Source organism: Octodon degus, unplaced genomic scaffold, assembly GCF_000260255.1.
Source record: "Octodon degus isolate 3935 unplaced genomic scaffold, OctDeg1.0 scaffold00076, whole genome shotgun sequence".
NCBI classification, from domain to species: Eukaryota; Metazoa; Chordata; class Mammalia; order Rodentia; family Octodontidae; genus Octodon; species Octodon degus.
This window is the reverse complement of record NW_004524652.1, coordinates 7,480,333-7,497,886: the sequence shown is the minus strand read 5'-3', so window position 1 is coordinate 7,497,886 and position 17,554 is coordinate 7,480,333. Positions and strand designations below refer to the sequence as shown.

Genomic DNA, 17,554 nt, shown 5'->3' with positions numbered 1-17,554 from the left:
ACCTGAAAGGGTATCGTCTGAGGCAGCAGTGTGCAAGTTCCCTGGAGAGAGGAGTGGAGACGGAAGCCTGATGTAACTCAGCAGGCTTGGGTGTGAGGCTCGGGCCGGCCACACTGGAAGGTTGCCACACAAAAGCTCTAGACCGAAACTGGCCTTGCCCAGGCTCACGAGTGCCCTCCGCTATGGTTCCTCCCATGGAGACGCACCGTCTCTGCGCCACTGTGCATTCCTGTGGTGGCCTGGATAGCAAGCCCCTCCTGAGCCACCTGTGTGCTTCAGGGGCCCGTGCACAGAGCCAGAGCCTGGCCTGCCCACAGCTGGAAGGCTCTGTGCAGGGCACTCACTAGTAGCAACACTCACCTGAAAAGCGCAATGACCCAGAGGTACTCCCAGGCAAGAGGCACCATTCCCAAACAGTGGGCCAAGGACGCCAGGCCCACGAAGCTAAGGTGCACTCTTAGCAGCTACAGCGCCACTGGGATCCACAGTTAGTATGAGTTTAAAAGGGTCTCGGGATTTACACTAAGAGGCATGATTTCAGAAGGGATTTGATTTCATGCCACTGTTTTGTTTTTTGAGACAGGGTCTCCCTATGTACTTTGGGCTAGCCTCGAACTCAGAGTGACACTCCTGCCTCAGCTCCCAAGTGCTAGGATTATCAGCATGTGCCACCATGTCTGGCCATATCCCTTTTAGTAAGACCATTTTCCCAGCACAAGAAAATAAGAAGAGGCAAATACAGAAGAGGACAGAGAGGAATTGTCCCTCAGGCCCAAGGTTTTGTGTGCCTTTGATTACAGAAAAAGAAAGCTGGTTATCTTCTCCATCTTCTGGCTCCCTGGAGCAGTGTTTCTGTATGTGACTGTGGTCACAAGGCACTAGCTAAAAACAGCCCGTGATCTGACATTACTTGTCACTAATTTCTGTGTCTGCCACCTAGGCAAATCACCGCATAGCCAAGAGCCTTCTCGCCTACCAGGACCTTGAGTCTGGGGAACTTCAGGGAAGGGTGATGCCAGTGGTCCCTGCAGGTGGCCTCTTGTCTCCATAGGTGGCCATCGTGGTGGTGCTTAGGCACAGATCTCTGCTGAAGGCAAGACACAGACCACGTCCCACAGGCAGCTGCATGTCTCAGGGGTAAGCACGGTCCCATGCGGACCTCCCTGTTAAATCTCTAGTCCTCTCCTACAACAAAAACCCCCAAAGACCATGAGAGCTTTTTTTGTACAATTGTTTATACAAATTTAACAAAGGTAGAACCGCGTTGGGGAAGGTCTAGGAAACACCACCAGAGACATGGCACTTAAGAATGCAGAACTTCACAACTAGTGAGCAGCCAGCTCGTGGACCTAAACGAAAACTCAACTCACTGTGAAGGAGAGAACCAAGGAAAAGACAGCCTTGCGGGCGCGTTTGTTCTACTCCTTGACTCCGGGATAAATCAGGTCGACAGCAAGTACAGAGCTCATGCTGGAGAAGTCCCCTTCTGAGTGCAAAGGCTGAAGTTTCACTGGTAACATCTTGAGAAAAAGGTGAATTCTCTATGGAAGAAACTTGGCAACATGTCTTACTTCAACTATGACTGAGGCCTATCCACAACATGCTGCGCGACTTCCTGGCGGCATGGCGGGCTCCGGCCTCTGGCTAAACATGCTTTTAGGCAGCAGGCCTCGCCCACCAGCTCAGGTCTGGGCACCTCTGTGGTGATGAAGTACAGGTTAAATTCTCTCCTACCTGAAGGAAACCAGGAAGGTTGGCAATCTCAAAACAATAAAAACACTGGTATGCATTCAAACCTTGCATAAATAACTTTTAAACAATTTGTACAAAAATAGTTCTGCATAATGTAAGATGTAACAAAACCGAAAAATGTATCAGGATGGCAGCAGATGTGGCCTGTGGGCCACATTATGTTGACATCAAAACCCTTGACCGTGCAAGATAGCAGGTGTCCAAACAAAACCACCACCAAAGAAACCTCCAACCCGAGCCCGCGCTTGCCAGTTCCACTCCTGAGCGGAGCGTCTCTTCCCGAGGCCGCGGCAGCGGGCCCAGCAGCAGCGCAGAGGCCTCGCAGGCACCCGGCTCACTTGCTCAGTGAGCGGGAAGTGGCTTCTCCAGGGCAGACTTGCAAGTGGAATCGTTCTGTCGCGTGCGGTCCCGAGTTGCAGCGGGAAACCAAGTCCTCGGTGGCCGTAAAGTCTTTCCCTGCCCGCCACCCCCCACCCGCCCCGTATTTACACACTTGTCCACGGACTAACTCAGTTTCTGCAGGAGTTTTTCTTCCACTTGCCCAAACTGGACACTCACGGACATCTCGGCGATGAACTGCTCACAGCCTTCCTTGGTGACGTGCTTGCAGTACCTCAGGTCAATGTGACAGATATTCCCACAGCGCTTGAAGAAGGACAGGCACTGATCAGTGACTTTATTGCAGTCTGCAGGGAAGAGGAAATGCCATGAGGGAGAACTCTCAGAGTTCATAGGCCCCAGACCCAGAGCTCCTTATTCCAGCCCAAGACTTAGAGGATGCTCAAAGACACCTGGATGGGGACAGGTTCCAGTCACCAAACCGCACATGTTGGGGGGCTCACTGAGTACCGGGGTGGGGCTGGAGCCCACACGAGAACCATGTGCAGCAGGCATACAAGGTCTCCTAGCAAGCAGCTTGCCTGTCGATGCTCCTGAGGGCCACCTCGAGGTGCCTTTCTAAGCACACGCCTAAAGGGTCAGCTGTCTAGCTCAAAGGCCTGTGGTCTCCACGTTCAGCTCTTGAACCCGCAGTCAGGGAACAGTCCTATCCCTCAAATATCTTAGCGACCAGGGGTCCCAGGCTGGGAAGTCGGCCTCAGAAACCATGACGACATCTGTTTACCTGTCATCTAGGATATGTTTTTGGCAAAAATGTCTAACCTGAATCTAAGCAAGCTCCTCGCCCTCACCTGGAGTTCCCAAGAGAAATGGGCGAAGAACAAACCCAATGACACCAAGGATCCAGCACACCAATCCTGGAAGCTGATGGTGCTACACAGGGCCTGGGCTGGAAGGATGCCTGCAAGTGGTGCACACTCGTTGAGGACTAGGGGGGCAGGCAGTGGAGGGAATGGACTGGAACCCAGGCTGCACCTCATGCCCAGCCCATTCTAAGGACAGTTGTTGATAGTGAAAGGCTTCAGTACGTGGCCCAGCTGTCACAGAGAACAGTGTGAAGTCAAATGAAAATGTAAGGGGATAATTGTATCTTGTCATATTGGCAAGATCCTTATCCAGATTCTATTTAAAATGAATCAAGTGTAACTGGGCACAGTGGCACACACCTGTGATCCTAGCACTCTGTGAGGCTGAGGCCAGAGAATCACAAGTTTGAGCCCAACCCAGAAACTTACTGAGAACCTATAACAAAACATTAAACAAAGGTCTGGGGGCACCCGGGAGATAGCTCAATAGAATAAGTGCTTCCCTGGCAAGTGCAAGGGCCTGAGTTCAATCCCTGGTTCCAACAAAAAAAAAAAATTAACTCTTTGTGGCCGGGGAGATGGCTCAGTAGGATAAGCGCTTGACTGGCAAACGCAAGGATCTGAGTTCAATCCCCGGTTCCGCAAATAAATAAAATAATAATAATAATAAATAAATAAATAAATAAATAAAGGTCTGGGGAAGTAACTGAGTGTAAAAGTACTGGGTTGGATCCCCAGCCAAAAACTATCTCGGGGTGATCCTCCTGTCTCAGCCTCCCAAGTGCTGGGGTTACAGGCATACCTCCCCACACCCATCACAAGTTGTCTTCTGAAGCATCTCACGGTGCGTTTCCCAGCTTTAGTCTCACTGAAGAACAGAAGGGCCCGCTAGTCATCTGCCCTCCATGCCACAGAGCAGCCAGCACTGTGCTACTGCACTGCAGCATCCTCACCCCGTGACAGCTGTGCACACAAGAACACAGCCAGCTGTGAGGGGAAGTGAGTCTGCAGTCTCCAGCCCACCACACGGCACAGCACAGGCAGGACGGAGCAAGCGCCGCCCAGCATTCACACCTGCTGCGCCTGGCAAAGGCACAGGGGAGGGCACAATGCCAATTTACAGTTCTTCTGCCTGAAAAGGTTCAAAATGTAATTGGTGGTGTGGAAAATCTTCATGCACAGGGCTGTAAGTTAAAGTAATGTTCCTGGCTTTTATAAGAGTGAAAGGCAGATACTCAAAGAATTGGGAATTAAAAACTTCAAAAAGTACAGCCCACAGTAAAGATGAACTCCTATTTGGTAACAAAATTAAGCTGTAGACAGATCAAAGTATTAAAAAGAAAAACACACGGATGACAAAGAAAAATAAATGCTCTGTTTGCAGATGGCACCACTGAGACTAGCACTGGATCTCACTGACAAATTGCTTTGAACTTTTGATCCTCCTGCTGCAGCCTTTCGAGTACCTGGGCCACCACGCCTGGAAGATGATGCAATTTTCTACACAGAAAAACCCTAAAGATCTTACCCTCAGCTTAGTGTGGTATGAAGACCTACAATCCCAGCACTCAGGAGGCTGAGGCAGGAGAACTGCCTGGAGGTCAAGGACAGCCTGGGCCACACAGTGAGTTAAAAGTAGCCTGAAAATGTCAGAATCACCCACAAATGTAGAGATGCAATGAAACTGCTATGAATCCCTCAATGATTTTTTTTTCTTGAACTTACAAAAAATCCATCTACAACTCTAGAGAGAAATGCAATGGATCCCAACTTGCCTAAGCAATCCTGAAGAAAAAAATGAAGCTCAACAGTCACCTGCTCATCTCAAAACTTACTAAGAACAAAAGCAAACAAAACGGCAGCACTGATACAAGGACACAAATAGGCCAACAGGATAGAACCAAAAGCCCCAAAGTAGACTCTTTTTTTTTTAATTTATTTATTTATTTATTTATATGTGTGTGTGTGTGTATATGGCCAGCTCAGCCCACCTGGGGGTGGGGCTGGCTGGCATGTGGTGCTGGGAGATTGAACCGCGGTCCCTGTGCTTTGCTAAGCTTGTTCTAAGTAGGTGCTTTAGACCACTGAGCCATCTCACCAGCCCCAAAGTAGACTCTTGAGAAAAGCCCGATGTGGGGGTGCACACCTGTAATCCTAGCACTTGAGGCTGAGGCAACCTGAACTACATAGCAAGGTTGCCCTCACCCCAGAAAAAATTGCCAAGGGTATGACCATCCTTGAAGAGATGGTCTTTACACCAAGTGATAGGAAAATGGATATTTATATGCTAAAGAATAAAAGAAGACACCTCCACCACCACACACCATGTACAAAAATTAACTCAAAATGATTATAAACTAAAACTAAAATTCAAGGGCTAGACATACTGCTCAGTGGCGCAGTGTCTGCCTGGTAAGCACAAAGTGCTGAGTTCCATTTCCTGTACCCCAAAACCTTCAGAACACACAGGAGAAATCTTTGTGACATGTGATTTGGTAATAATGATTTTTTTTGTGCGTGTGTGTATTTTAGGGAAGGGTCTGCAGGGTGTTCAGGGTCTCACTACTAGTATGGACTTGTAGTGATCTGCCTGTTTACAGCCTCCCGAGAGCTGGGATTACAGGTGCATGTCACCACACCCAGTCTTGGTAATGGTTTCTGATGCGACACCAAAAACACAAAAAGGAGAGCAGGAAATAAATGACATAAAATTTTCTTTGAAGGACTGTCTGGCTCCATAGTTCAGGCTGGCCTTGAATTCTCATTAATCATCCTGCCTCAGTCTCCCAAATGCTGGGGTTATGGGTGTACAGCAGCAATCTCAGCTCAACCGAATTTGTTTGTTTATGCATCTTTTTGAGACAGGGTTTAATTTAACTATGTAACCCAGGCTGGCCTCCAACTCCTGCAAATCCTGCTCAGCCTCATGCGCTGGGATTACAGGTGTGCACCAGCACACCCAGCCTTAAACAAAATCCGTAACTTTTTAAAAAAATTTATGACTTCAGAACTGAGCACACCTGTAATCCCAGCCCTCTGGTAGGCTGTGGCAGGATCTTGAGTTCAAGCCTGGCCAATCAATTTAGGATATTCATGAGACCCTGTACAAAACAAAACTGGGGCTGGTGTGGTAGTTCCACCAAAGGCCCTGGATTTAATGTCCCGTACTATATAAACAAAGACATTTCAGTCAAAAACGCTGGACAGGTATGGAGAAACTAGAATCCTTGTGTACTACTGGGGAGAATGTAAAACGGTTCGGCTGCCACAGAGAACAGCTTGGTGTTTTCTCAAAAGTTACACAGAACTTCTGCATGATCTGACAGTCTCATAGCTATACACTGTACTCAGAAAAATCTAAGTAGGGACTCACACAGGAAGTATATGCCTGTTCATATCAGCATCCTTCAAAACAGCCAACACACAGAAACAACTCAAGAGCCCAGGTAAATAGGTAATGAATAGGTAAATGGAAGTGGAATGTACGTGCAAGAGAATATAACGCAGCCTTATAAAAGGAAGGAAATTCTAACATGCCAAGCCACAGCTGAACCCTGAGACAACTCCACTTACTTTTTAAAAAAAAAATTAAAAATCATATAGTTATTTATTTGCTTATTTATTCACTTATTTGGTACAGAGTCTTGATACGCAGTTTGGACTTGTAGTGATCCTGCCTCAGCCTTCCCAGTGCTGGGATTACAGGCATGGACCACCATGTCCAGTCTGGGGGGCCAGCATGGCGCAGTACTAGGGATTGAACCCATGTCCTTGCGCTTGCCAGGCAGGCACTTAGACCACTGAGCTATGTCCCCAGCCCATGATTCCACTTTCTGGAAGTATCTATGAGGTAGCTGCAACAGTCAAAAGTCTTCGAAACAGAAAAGTGGAATGAGGCTGGGGAGATAGCTCAGCGGTGTAAGTGTCTGCCTGGCAAGAGCAAGGTCCTGAGTTTGATCCCCAGTACACATGCCCACATGCCATGCTGGCTCCAAAACTGGACGTGGTGGCACATGCCTGTAATTCCGGTCCTGGAGAGGCTGAGACAGGAGGATCACTATGAGTCTGAACTACGTAGTGAAATCCAGTATCTAAGAGAGAAAAAAAGTGGAATGAGACTTTGAGGTGCCATCAGGGATAGCGCACTGGTGAGTTATGACTGTGCTGGGATAGTGGCTGCCTCTCTGGGGTGACGAAAACCTTCGGAACTGCTAAGCGATAACAACTGCCTCACACCGAATGTTTCATGTCATTGAATTATTGTACCCAAAAACCATTCAACTGGTCAATCTTTTTTTTTTTGTCTTTTTTTGGGTTTTTTTGGCGGAACCAGGGATTGAACTCAGGCCCAATCTCCCCGGCCCCTTTTTTTGTCTTTTTGAGACAAGGTTTTGCTATGCAGTTCAGGCTGACCGTGAGCTCACTTTATAGCCCAAGCTCGTCTTGAACTTATAACAATCCTCCCGTCTCAGCCTCCCAGGTAATAGGATTACAGACATGTGCCACCATGCCTGGCTAAACTGGTAAGTCTTCTACATTATATATCTTTGCAACAATAAAAAAAAACTCAAAACAAAACAAAAACAAACTATTTCTAGAGAAGAGATGACAATTTAGACTTAAGAAACCTTACCCTTAAAATGTCTGAGCAGGGGCTGGTGAGATGGCTCAGTGGTCTAAAGCACCTACTTAGAACAAGCTAAGCTAAGCTAAAGCACAGAGACCTCGGTTCAATCCCCAGCACCACATGCCAGCCAGCCCCGCCCCCTGGTGGGCTGAACTGGCCACACACACACTAAATAAATAAAAATAAATAAAGTTTAAAAAAAAAAAAAAGTCTGAGCAGAAAGGAGGAGCAGATTTATTTTATAGAGTGCTGCCTTCCCAGCAGCAACAGGAGCACCAGAAGTAGGGCTGAGGACTGGTCAGAAATGGGACTGGCTAACACCTGCCTACAGAGGAGGGTATCTGGGTCTCTGCAGGACAGCAGAGGGCAGCACCCTCTCCAGAGGCAGGCTGAAGGAAAATTACCCTGCCACCTAGTGACACTCCAAGTTCACCCCTCCTACCTTGCCCTAGGACGCTGGCAGCCCAGCCCACACCGCTAGAGGTTGAGGGAGAATGCAGGGACCTTCCAGCATGAGGAAGCTGCTTTCCTGGTTTTCCCGTGCATTACAGCAGGCAGGCTTCAAGCGCCCACCCAGCTTCCCCCAGAGGCTCGGATGAAGAATGCAGCCTGGGAAATAAAAAACACAAGGCAAACTACCTCACATGAAGCTGCCCACACCTGACTTGACCACGATTCCACACGGCTCTGCACAACAGCAGAAATGAAACTCAGTGGAAGAACTATATGATAAAGGGGAAGAAATCAGCTAGAAAATGGCAGAAAGACAGGCGGAAAATAGGAGAAAAAAGAGACGGTATCAGAAGACCAGTCCAAAAGGAAAACAGAAAAAAGAATGAAAGGATTTGCCCATGTTTACAGATTGAGAGAACTTGGTAGATGAAATTAGGCTCAAACTACAGCTGAGCATAGTGGCACACTCCTGTGATTCTAGCACTCAAGCGTCTGAGGCAGGAGAATCACTGCGAATTCAAGGCCAGCCTGGGCTACACTGAGAGTTCAAGACCAGCCTGTACTATAGGTGAGACCCTGTCTCAAATCCCCCCCAGCCCCCCCCAAAAAGACCCCTAATGGAACACAATATAGAGGGCTACTGCTATAGCTCAGCAGCACAGCACCTGCCTAACAAGCATAAAGTTGTGAGTTCCATTCCTGGTACCAAGAAAAAACCAACTTGCTATTATAACATTAAAAAGAAAGAAAATAGGCTCATCAAAAATAGAGGCAAAGGGGGCTGGTGAGATGGCTCAGTGGTCTAAAGCACCTACTTAGAACAAGCTGAACAAAGCAAAGGGACCACGGTTCAATCCCTCAGCACCACATGCCAGTCAGCCCCACCCCCTGGTGGGCTGAGCTGGCCACACACACACACACACACACACACATAAATAAATAAATAAATTAAAAAAAAAATAGAGGCAAAGACAATCACAAACTCAGCAAAAAAGCAGAGAATTGCCAAGGAGATAGCTCAGCAGTGTAAGCGCTTGCCTCGCAAGCACAGCCTAATGAATTCAATCCCTGGTACCAAAGGAAAAAAAAAGGCAGAGAACTGAGATGAAGGACCAGATCATGTGGGACTCTATCTCCGGCTGTGGAAGACAGCAGAGTAGCCTCTCACCCTGAGACCACAGGGCCCCACGAGGGCTGCACACCAAGCTGAAAGTGAGGGTGAGAACGTTCCACGCCCTCTACCCATGAGGCGCCACGGGCCTAAGGAGGGGGTGGGCAGACGAGGGACCGCCAGGTGACGGGAAGCAGGCATGTCAGCTGGGAGCAGCAATGGCAGCAGAGAAAGTGGGAGGCTGCGCCTGCTCCAGACACTGGTCACGTGCCAATGAGCTCACGCGGGGAAAGAAGATCCAATTCTTCTGTGCAGTGTGCTAAGCAAACGAAAACGAGGCAATTACTATCTCTACCAAACCCCAACTCATGCACCACTGTGACACACTACTGTGCCTGGCCTCACACGATGATAGCAAACACTAGCAACTTAACCAAAAACCACAAAGATGGAAGGAGGAGAGGCAGGCACAAGAGGACACAGCAGCAGTGACACCTCGAGTTCGGGGACAGCAATGGAATAAAGACTGAACCTGAGTTGGTGTGACAGCCAGACTCAAATACTGAAGAGAGCACACAAGAGTTTGAGGGGTGAGAACAGGATGACAGGGAAGGACAAGGAGGCCTTGGTGCCCAATAAAGAGTTGTTGGGAGGGGCCAGGGAGATGGCTCAGTAGAATAAGCGCTTGCCTGGCAAACCAAGGGTCTGAATTCAATCCCCAGTTCTGCCAAAAGAAAAAAAAAAAAAAAGAGTTGTTGGGAAATTTAGCCTGAATAGCAGCAGCTAAAAACTGCAACTTTGACACCTGATCCCTCAACCACATTTCTGAACCCTGAAACAGCTCAGGTACCTTCTGGTTGGGGCAGACCGATGGTTTACTCCACTACTTATGGGCGGCGGGGGGCCCAAAGCTAGAAGCTGTTGACCAGGTAGGTAGGCAGACGGATACTCTGTGTCTCTCTTGTCTGTAGGAGATGAGAAGAGGACCCACTGCACCGTGTGCCGGGAAAGAAGAGACAGGCAGCAGTCTGCACATGCTTCTCAAGTATGCTGCAGGGCAGGGCGACAGTGGAACCAGGGTGCCAGGAATGGAGTGGCTCCGCCATCCTGAGGACCCCGCACTTGTCCTTCCCCAAAGGGCAGCCCTGTCATCAGTGTCAGCCCCTGGCCTGAGCCTTGGGCTTGTGGCACTAGGGAAATCTGCTGGACACAGCTCTTTCTTTCACCCTGCTAATAGGTCAACACCTGCCACCGACAGGCTTATTAGGCACAACTGTGGGCTGTAATGGCAGCAAACAATTCAAGAACAGGAAACCCAGTAAGGGGAACCACACAGGCAGCGTGTCACACTAAGTACATGGGGCGAGGGTGTCTCTACTGTTTAGTCATTTCTCAAAAGAAAAAGAAAAAGAAAAAAAGACGTTTTCTCTCCCCTTTTTCCTTGTCCAAACCTGGCAGCGCCAATGATGACCACCAGAGCTGTCCATGACGCCCACAAAGGCAGAGCCTGTATTTCCACCTGACTGCTGGTCATGGTGGGAAGCCTGCCCATGGCCCTGGGCTCACAGCGTTAATATTATAGCCCCTGCTGCCAGGCTCCTGGCACCCGGCCCCATAGCATGTGCTCACCATGTCCACACTGCTTTTGGCAGCAATTACAACTGGAATAGAGACACGCGTCATGCGTGCCTCACCTCTGGACTAGGCCCGTCCCAGCCCCCAGCACCATGACTACATAACACTGGCCAGAGAGGTGCTGGGCAGACGCAGGCCACGCACCTGACAGGTTGATCTCAGTCAGGGAGTCCCGGGTGGTAGTGCCAACCGCGGTGAGCAGGTTGATGGATTGGTCAGTGACGTGGTTACAGTAACTGAGGTGCAGCTTGGACAGCAGGGGCATGTGGCGGATGATGAGTCGCAGGGATGCGTCTGTGATGTCCAGGCCTGCCAGCCGCAGCTCCACGATGTTCCGGAGCTTACTCCGATTGTCCATCTGACCTGGGGGCAGGCACCAGAGGGGCAACCATTCAGGCTGACAGACACCCTAGGGAGCCTATCGACTGAATAGTTAGGGCTACGGATTTCATTTAGCCTTAAAATATTTCCCACAAATCAAAATTCTAACATCTAAAAATCACAAGATTCCAGTCCATTATTAGACATCTAGATTCTCCAGAAAAAACAGAAAATCTAGAAACCTTGACACACATTTCACCTAGCAGCCACCAGCCAAGCCCCTACCTCCACTCCCCTGGCTGGCTGGGAGTAAGAAGCTAGCTTGACCACACGGTGCTCTAAGCCTCACGCAGCCACCCCACACCCAAGTTGATGGAGTCCCAAAACTGGGGACTACAGCTGCATTGTGCGCAGAGCCCCTTCGTATACAAAGGATCTGTGTGTACCCTGAGACAGCTGGGGACAGGAGAGGACTCCATGCTGCATCCCTCAGAGATGGGCTGAGGCCAGACAAGATGTGACAGGGTCAGTGGTCACAACCAGATCTGGCGGCACTGCTCAGACCCTGGCACAGCCCCAGCCTGGTGACTTACCTGGCCTGTTATCTGTGGGTGGTGACAAGAGATCCCGCATCTGGGCATCCTTGAGCCCTTCTACCCACTGGACATCCAGGGTCCGTAGCAGCGGACAACTGGAGCTGCAGAGTGCCGAGACCGCGATCCACGAGCAGCCTGCCAGCACCAAGTCTCGAAGCCCTGGGGAGACGAGTATGGTGGAGGTCAGCAGGAGCTTAGCTCCACTATTGCACATCCACGACCCCAGCGCAGGGCTCACCGGGCAGGCGGTTGATGAGCCAGCTCAGCTGCTTCTTGGAGATGTTGGTCCAGCTGAGGTCGAGGGAGACAGGCTGGCGCCGGATGATGCCACTCAACATGAGGGGCGTGATGGACTTGCAGTGGTTCAAGTCAATGCGGGTCCACAACCGCTTATCGCAGCACCTGGGCAGCAGGTGGGACAGTGTCAGAGGTGGGACTCCCCAGTGAGCCCCTGTTCAGCTGCAACAGCTTCCCTCCCCTCCCACTCACAGAGGCCTTGTGCACATCTGCTGCACACGGGTATCTCTGCTCTGACAGCTGCAGCCCACTTCCTGCCCCCGCAGCAGGTGCAGCACTGGCACCCCCTGGTTTTCCAAGAGACTTACAACACCGCCAGGACATCCCTCCAAGAGCAGATATCACCGGCTTGTACACCCTGCCCAGGGTTCAGGTAGATGTCAAGCTGGTGCTGAAGCCCAGCAGGATCCCTGTTCCTAACTCAGGTCTACTCTGAAGACAAGGCCTCCACTTGTTGCTGCCTTTACTCATTGAGTGTCACGCAGGAAGGCAAACAGCACTACTTCTGACAATAGCACACAGACAGGGCTACTCGCTCATCTCTGGCGGATGCCTGAACTCTTCCAGGGCTCATAGCAAAGTGCTATGACTCAGTGGACCATGCTGAGCTGTGACCCAGGGCTCTGGGCCAGGGCAGGCCCTCACCAGCGGTTCCAGGTCCTGCAGACCCGCATGCAGACACACAGGTCTTGGTGGCTGAGGTAGCTGAAGACGGCCATCCACACCTCCCTGTGCATGACGTGGGCTGCCCCATCGTCCAAGGGCAGCGAGTCGGGTGGAGGGCTGATGGGGGGCGGCCGGATCACATGGCGCTCCATCTGGATGCACTTGGGCGGGGACACAGAGGGTGGGGGCCGGGAGATGACTCGAGGCGGGCTGCGCAGGCCAGGCCCCAGCGGGTGCCGCAGCTCCCGAGGCGTGCCATTGAGCCCCTTGCTGAAGCGGTGGGGGCGCTCACAGAGGCCCAGTGGCCGCTTGGGCTCCTCATTTTCACTCTCAGGCTCCGACTTGATGGGCTGGTGGTTCTCGTGCGCCAGGCTGCTCTCTGTTTTTTGAATCTCATGGTTGAGCTCTTTGCTCAGCTCCTTGCTCAGCTCCTTGTTGGGAAGCCGCCGTTTCCGGCGCATCTTCACTTTCTTCTTCTCCTCTGAGCCCTCAGCCCCCTCCGTGCTGGGCCCCGCAGTAGGTGAGCTGGAGCATGAGTGGTCACTGTCCCTGCTTTTGGGGGGTGCCTCAGGCACATCATCCTCTGGCTCCTGCTTGAAGCGCCGTAGAGGCTTAGTGACTAGGGGCATCCGGTCCTCAGTGTTCTTCCAAGACCTCCGCTGCACAGGGGGACAGGCGAGAAGCCCTCAGTCAGCACACAGTGTCCACCTCTGGAGCTCCAAAAAACAGCCCAAGGTGGGGGGAGGGAGGGGAGGAGGGAGGGAGGGAAGAATGGTACCTTTTTCCTGAAAAGCTTATCTTCTTTGCCAGGCTTTAGCTGTTATGGGAGAGAAAGGACGCAGAGCTTGCGGCCCAGGTTCACACAATTTGGTCCCCTCTGCCCATGTGCCCTCCCCAGGCCCAGGCTATTGGGGTGAGGGGGCAGGACGAGGGGGGGGATGGGACCACCCAAGTGCCATCTCCTCTTCCCATCCGACTGGCAGATGACAAGCCTGCCTGCTGCTTTCAAGGCAGAAGCCTGAGGACAGAGGGTCCCCATGCAGCATCTGCAGGAGCCATCACCTCAGCCTGGCTCTGCCAGAAAGGGCTGGAGCACAGCCTGCAGGCACCTCGGGCCAGCGGGAAGGGAGCAGTTCCAGCGCCACCTTGTGGCCAGTGATGGCAACACCAGTGGTGGAGCCCCGCTGCGGGATGCCCTGGTTCCTCCCAGGGGCAAGTTCAGAGGCTCCACTGTCCTCAGAGCTCAGCTGGCCACAGCCATGGCCAGGCCTCGGGTTGCGCCCGGCTGGGCAGCCCAGGACTCGTTTCCCTGGGGGCCTGGGTGAGTGGGCGGGGCATGAGAGCACCTGCTGCTGGAAGTAAGTGAGACTGGATCTCCACCAGGGGCTGAGGCTGCTGCCTAGTGGGGGCCTCGGCGAGAGGTGAGAGGAGCCAGGGGACGTTTGAAGCGTTGAGGCCTAAAGGGGCAGGAAGAGCAGTGACTCGCTGGGTTTCCCTCCTTTCTCTGCGGCCAGGCTCTTAGCATTTGGGGCATCTGCTCAGGGCAGCCAGAAGCCAGGATCCCCACTCTATTCTGGCACCCACCCTGCCGCCGGGGTCCAGCCACGCCCCCCTCCGCAGCTGCCCCTACCCCCACCCCCGCCACCACCCCTCCCCCCTCCCCACCCCTCCTTCCCTGCTGCCCAGCATACTCGCTTGCGCGCACTCAGCTCCTGGGGCTTCTCGTACTTCCGCTTCCTCCTCAGGTGCACATCATCCGACTTTCGGCGCAGGATGCTGTCCGCAGGCACCTTCTTGGGATGTTCGTCTGATCTGCGCCTCGGAGCCTCCTCACACTCACTCCTCCGCTTGGCCGGCTCCTGCCCTTCCTTGTTGTCCCGGTTCATCTTCTGCTCCTTGAGCAGGGAGCCGGGCAGGTTGGAGGCATACTTAAAGCCAGGGCCACGCTTTTGCTTGTAGGCCAAAAAGGGAGAAGGAACAACCCGACTGTATACCTTCAGAAGTGCCCACCACCAAGCCCCACCCACCGGCCAGGCTGGTCCAGGCAAGGCCCGCGCCCCGCCCATAGCCCGGGACTTCAGCTGCACTCACTTTCCCAGTCTTGCCGGCGTGGTTGCACTTCGGACACTCCCAGCAGTTTGGAAGCTCGTCGTTGACCACACCCTCTGACTCCTTAATCTGGAAGGTTAGGCCTCCACTCAGCAGGTGGGGAGGGTTGCCAGGCCAGGGCCTGGAGGGTGCAGGATCCCCAAAGCCATGTCCATCCCATTTCCAGCCAAAAGAAAACACAGCTGTGCAGAGCTGTGAGACTTGTAACTCTGAGCTAAAACGCCAGACCTTCTGGCTGGGCCATCCCTAGCCATGGGCCAGTGCCCTGATTGTGGAGGTGGAGTCGAGCAGGCCACCTCCTCACCCAGGCCTGGAAGAATTCATTGAGAGATCTAGCAAAGCAGTCAGCGTGGGGCCTGGCACACAGAAAGGACCCAACATGGATTACATCACCTGCAAGGGCTGGGCAACGGATGGGAAGGGCTGACTGCCCAAGCTCAGGAATCCAAGAGCTCTTCAGAGGCTCTTCAGAGATGCGTTAACTATCTGGGGGTGGCAGGGATGAGGGAACCAGACACCCTCCATTCTTTCAGGGCAGAAGTGCTGGCCACAGTGGCCTCTTTCTTTCCAAGGCAGAACCTGCTGCCAAACCCAGACAGGCAGTGGTCACAAGGCAGCCCTGCCCGGAGCACACCAAATGAGGCACAGGAAAGCAGCTGTGTGTCATTTGGGCTGTCCTCCCTGGCCCAGGCCCTCTTCTCCCACAAGCTAGGAGGCAGGACTCCAGCTTCATGTTGGGCCTCTACCTGGCACAACGCCCATGTTCTCCACTTTCTAAGCTGCCAGAACCCTTTGGCTCTGAGGTCCTGCGTGGTGGTGGTAGTGACTTTGGTCTTTCAAGGACACTGTTCCAGAATGACTGCTCGAGGCCCATCATGCGATGTAGAGTCTCCCAGACTTAGTTCGCTGAGAATTCAGCAGCCAAGCCAAGCTGGGCCCTGCCTCCCTGAAGTCTGCAAGGCTGGGAACTAACTCAGGTCAACACCATGAGAGGGCTGAGCTGAGGAGCAGCAGCAGCAGGCCCAGAGCCCGCGGACAACTCACCTTAAGGCATCCAGGGTGGATGATCTCATTGCAGATGGAGCACTCCATGAGCATGAGGTTGAACTTGCCTTCTTCCTCTTCCACTGTGTCCTCCTTCCCCGCCTCGCCACACACAAGGCACACAGCGGTGTGGGGCAGCACTGGCTAAAGAGCCAGCAGAGACAAGAGTCAGCCAGGGCAGGGGGTGGGGGCTGGGTGTGTTTTGACACAGACAGATGGGGACAGACAACCTGGGGACCAGGTCAGGGACACTAAGCTATTCTCCTGAACCTGTCAGGAAATACCATAAGCTGGCCCTCGCACACTCACTTCTTTTACACACTTACCAGGCTAAGACCTCTATGGGCCAGAGGCCCTGTGAGAGTTAGGAATACAGTTAAAATCCCTACCATCCTGAGCTCGTCTTTAGGTGGAGGGAAGCACACAAAGTGAGTAACACAACAGAAAGGAAAAGGCAGGTGGGGATCACAGGCCAGGGCCAGCCGTGAGGAAGGGTAGAAGGGGGCCAGGGTTGAATCTGCAGTCAGGCAAGATCTCCACTTGGAAAAGACCAGAAGGAGATGGACTGGGAGCCTGGCTTAGACCCATGAAGGACAGAGGTCTAAGCCAGGAAGAGCAAGAGGAAGTCACAACCTGCCCTCCCCACAGGCTGATATACACCTTGGTGGCACACAGGCACTGGAGGCTGATTTTACTGGCTCGTCACACTAGATCACAGCCAGCTGTCCCAGCCATCACTGGCTGCTCAGAGCCACACACATACTGCAAAGAACCTCAGTTCAACTAAAGAATGTCTTGGATCATTAATTTCATGTAAACCCCAGCCCTTGAGCACACATCCTTCCATGGAGGAAGTCTGTGCACAGCACTTCCGCCGCTGCGGGGCAGTTCACTACCAAAGTAAAAGCGCTTGTGATGCAGCTGTGAACTCAGCTGACCACCTTCTCCACACAGCCGCATGTTTACCTGAGAGAAAAATGGAGAAAAACAGTTGGCACTGGCACATTTTTTTGAAGACAAAAGAAACAAGCGTGTCATTTCCAGAAAAACAACTGATAGTACTTGGCTGAAATGACAAAATTCAAGTATTTTAGGAAGATGAGAAGTGAGAAACTAACATGAACCACCATGAAAAAGGTTGGTTGGTAAGTTAAACAGGAATTTATACCTATCTGTGTTTTATATGTATAAAGATGTATACAGATTTGTATATATAAAAATAGTACAATGCACCAATATTGGAAAGTCTCCTTCAGTGAACCAACATTTACAAATGACCTATGCATAATGTTACAACCTCCTCATGACCAGAAGGCAAGAATGATGGCTTCTAATGTAACAGAACGAGAGTTCACCGTTCACCGGTAGTTTTGGATCCCACCTTCAATTGACCTTTAAGAAGCTGCCACCTGTTGAGTGCCAGAGGCACATATCTGCATGCACTGCCTATCTGTGGAGTCTGGGCTCTCCTTTTCCTCCTTCAAAACAATCTAGCATGACAAGGGCTAGCCAAATAGCTCAGCGGATTAAAGCGCCTACAAGCAGGCACAGGGGCCAGGGAGTCCCTTCCCTGGGCCTGCCATGCTGACCCTGCCCCCTGGGAGACAGCAATTGAGACTGGGCGTGATGGCGCACCTGTAATCCCAGCTCTTGGGAGGCTGTAAACAGGAGGATCATTATGAGTCTGATCTAGTAGTGAGAACCTGAACACCTCGTAGACCCTACCTAAAAAAAAAAA

The 17,554-nt window shown here is 51.9% G+C and overlaps 1 protein-coding gene across 14 annotated transcripts in view; it reads right to left on the bottom strand.

The window, feature by feature from the left end:
• Positions 1 to 1,215: 1,215 nt before the first annotated feature.
• Positions 1,216 to 17,554, bottom strand: part of Kdm2b (lysine demethylase 2B) — a 153,893-nt gene continuing 137,554 nt past the window's right edge. For 10 of the 14 annotated variants that reach the window (XM_023720646.1, XM_023720652.1, XM_023720649.1 and 7 more), the window contains 10 exons: positions 15,817 to 15,960; positions 14,755 to 14,841; positions 14,355 to 14,624; positions 14,010 to 14,120; positions 13,442 to 13,480; positions 12,643 to 13,322; positions 11,939 to 12,102; positions 11,698 to 11,859; positions 10,928 to 11,146; positions 1,216 to 2,438 (listed from right to left, as the gene is read on the bottom strand). In XM_023720646.1, coding sequence (XP_023576414.1) covers positions 2,257 to 2,438; positions 10,928 to 11,146; positions 11,698 to 11,859; positions 11,939 to 12,102; positions 12,643 to 13,322; positions 13,442 to 13,480; positions 14,010 to 14,120; positions 14,355 to 14,624; positions 14,755 to 14,841; positions 15,817 to 15,960 — 2,058 coding nt within the window. In that variant the 3' untranslated portion in view covers positions 1,216 to 2,256. The remainder of the gene's footprint in view (positions 2,439 to 10,927; positions 11,147 to 11,697; positions 11,860 to 11,938; positions 12,103 to 12,642; positions 13,323 to 13,441; positions 13,481 to 14,009; positions 14,121 to 14,354; positions 14,625 to 14,754; positions 14,842 to 15,816; positions 15,961 to 17,554) is intronic. The other 4 variants (XM_023720647.1, XM_004635901.2, XM_004635902.3 and 1 more) reach the window with 2 other exon arrangements.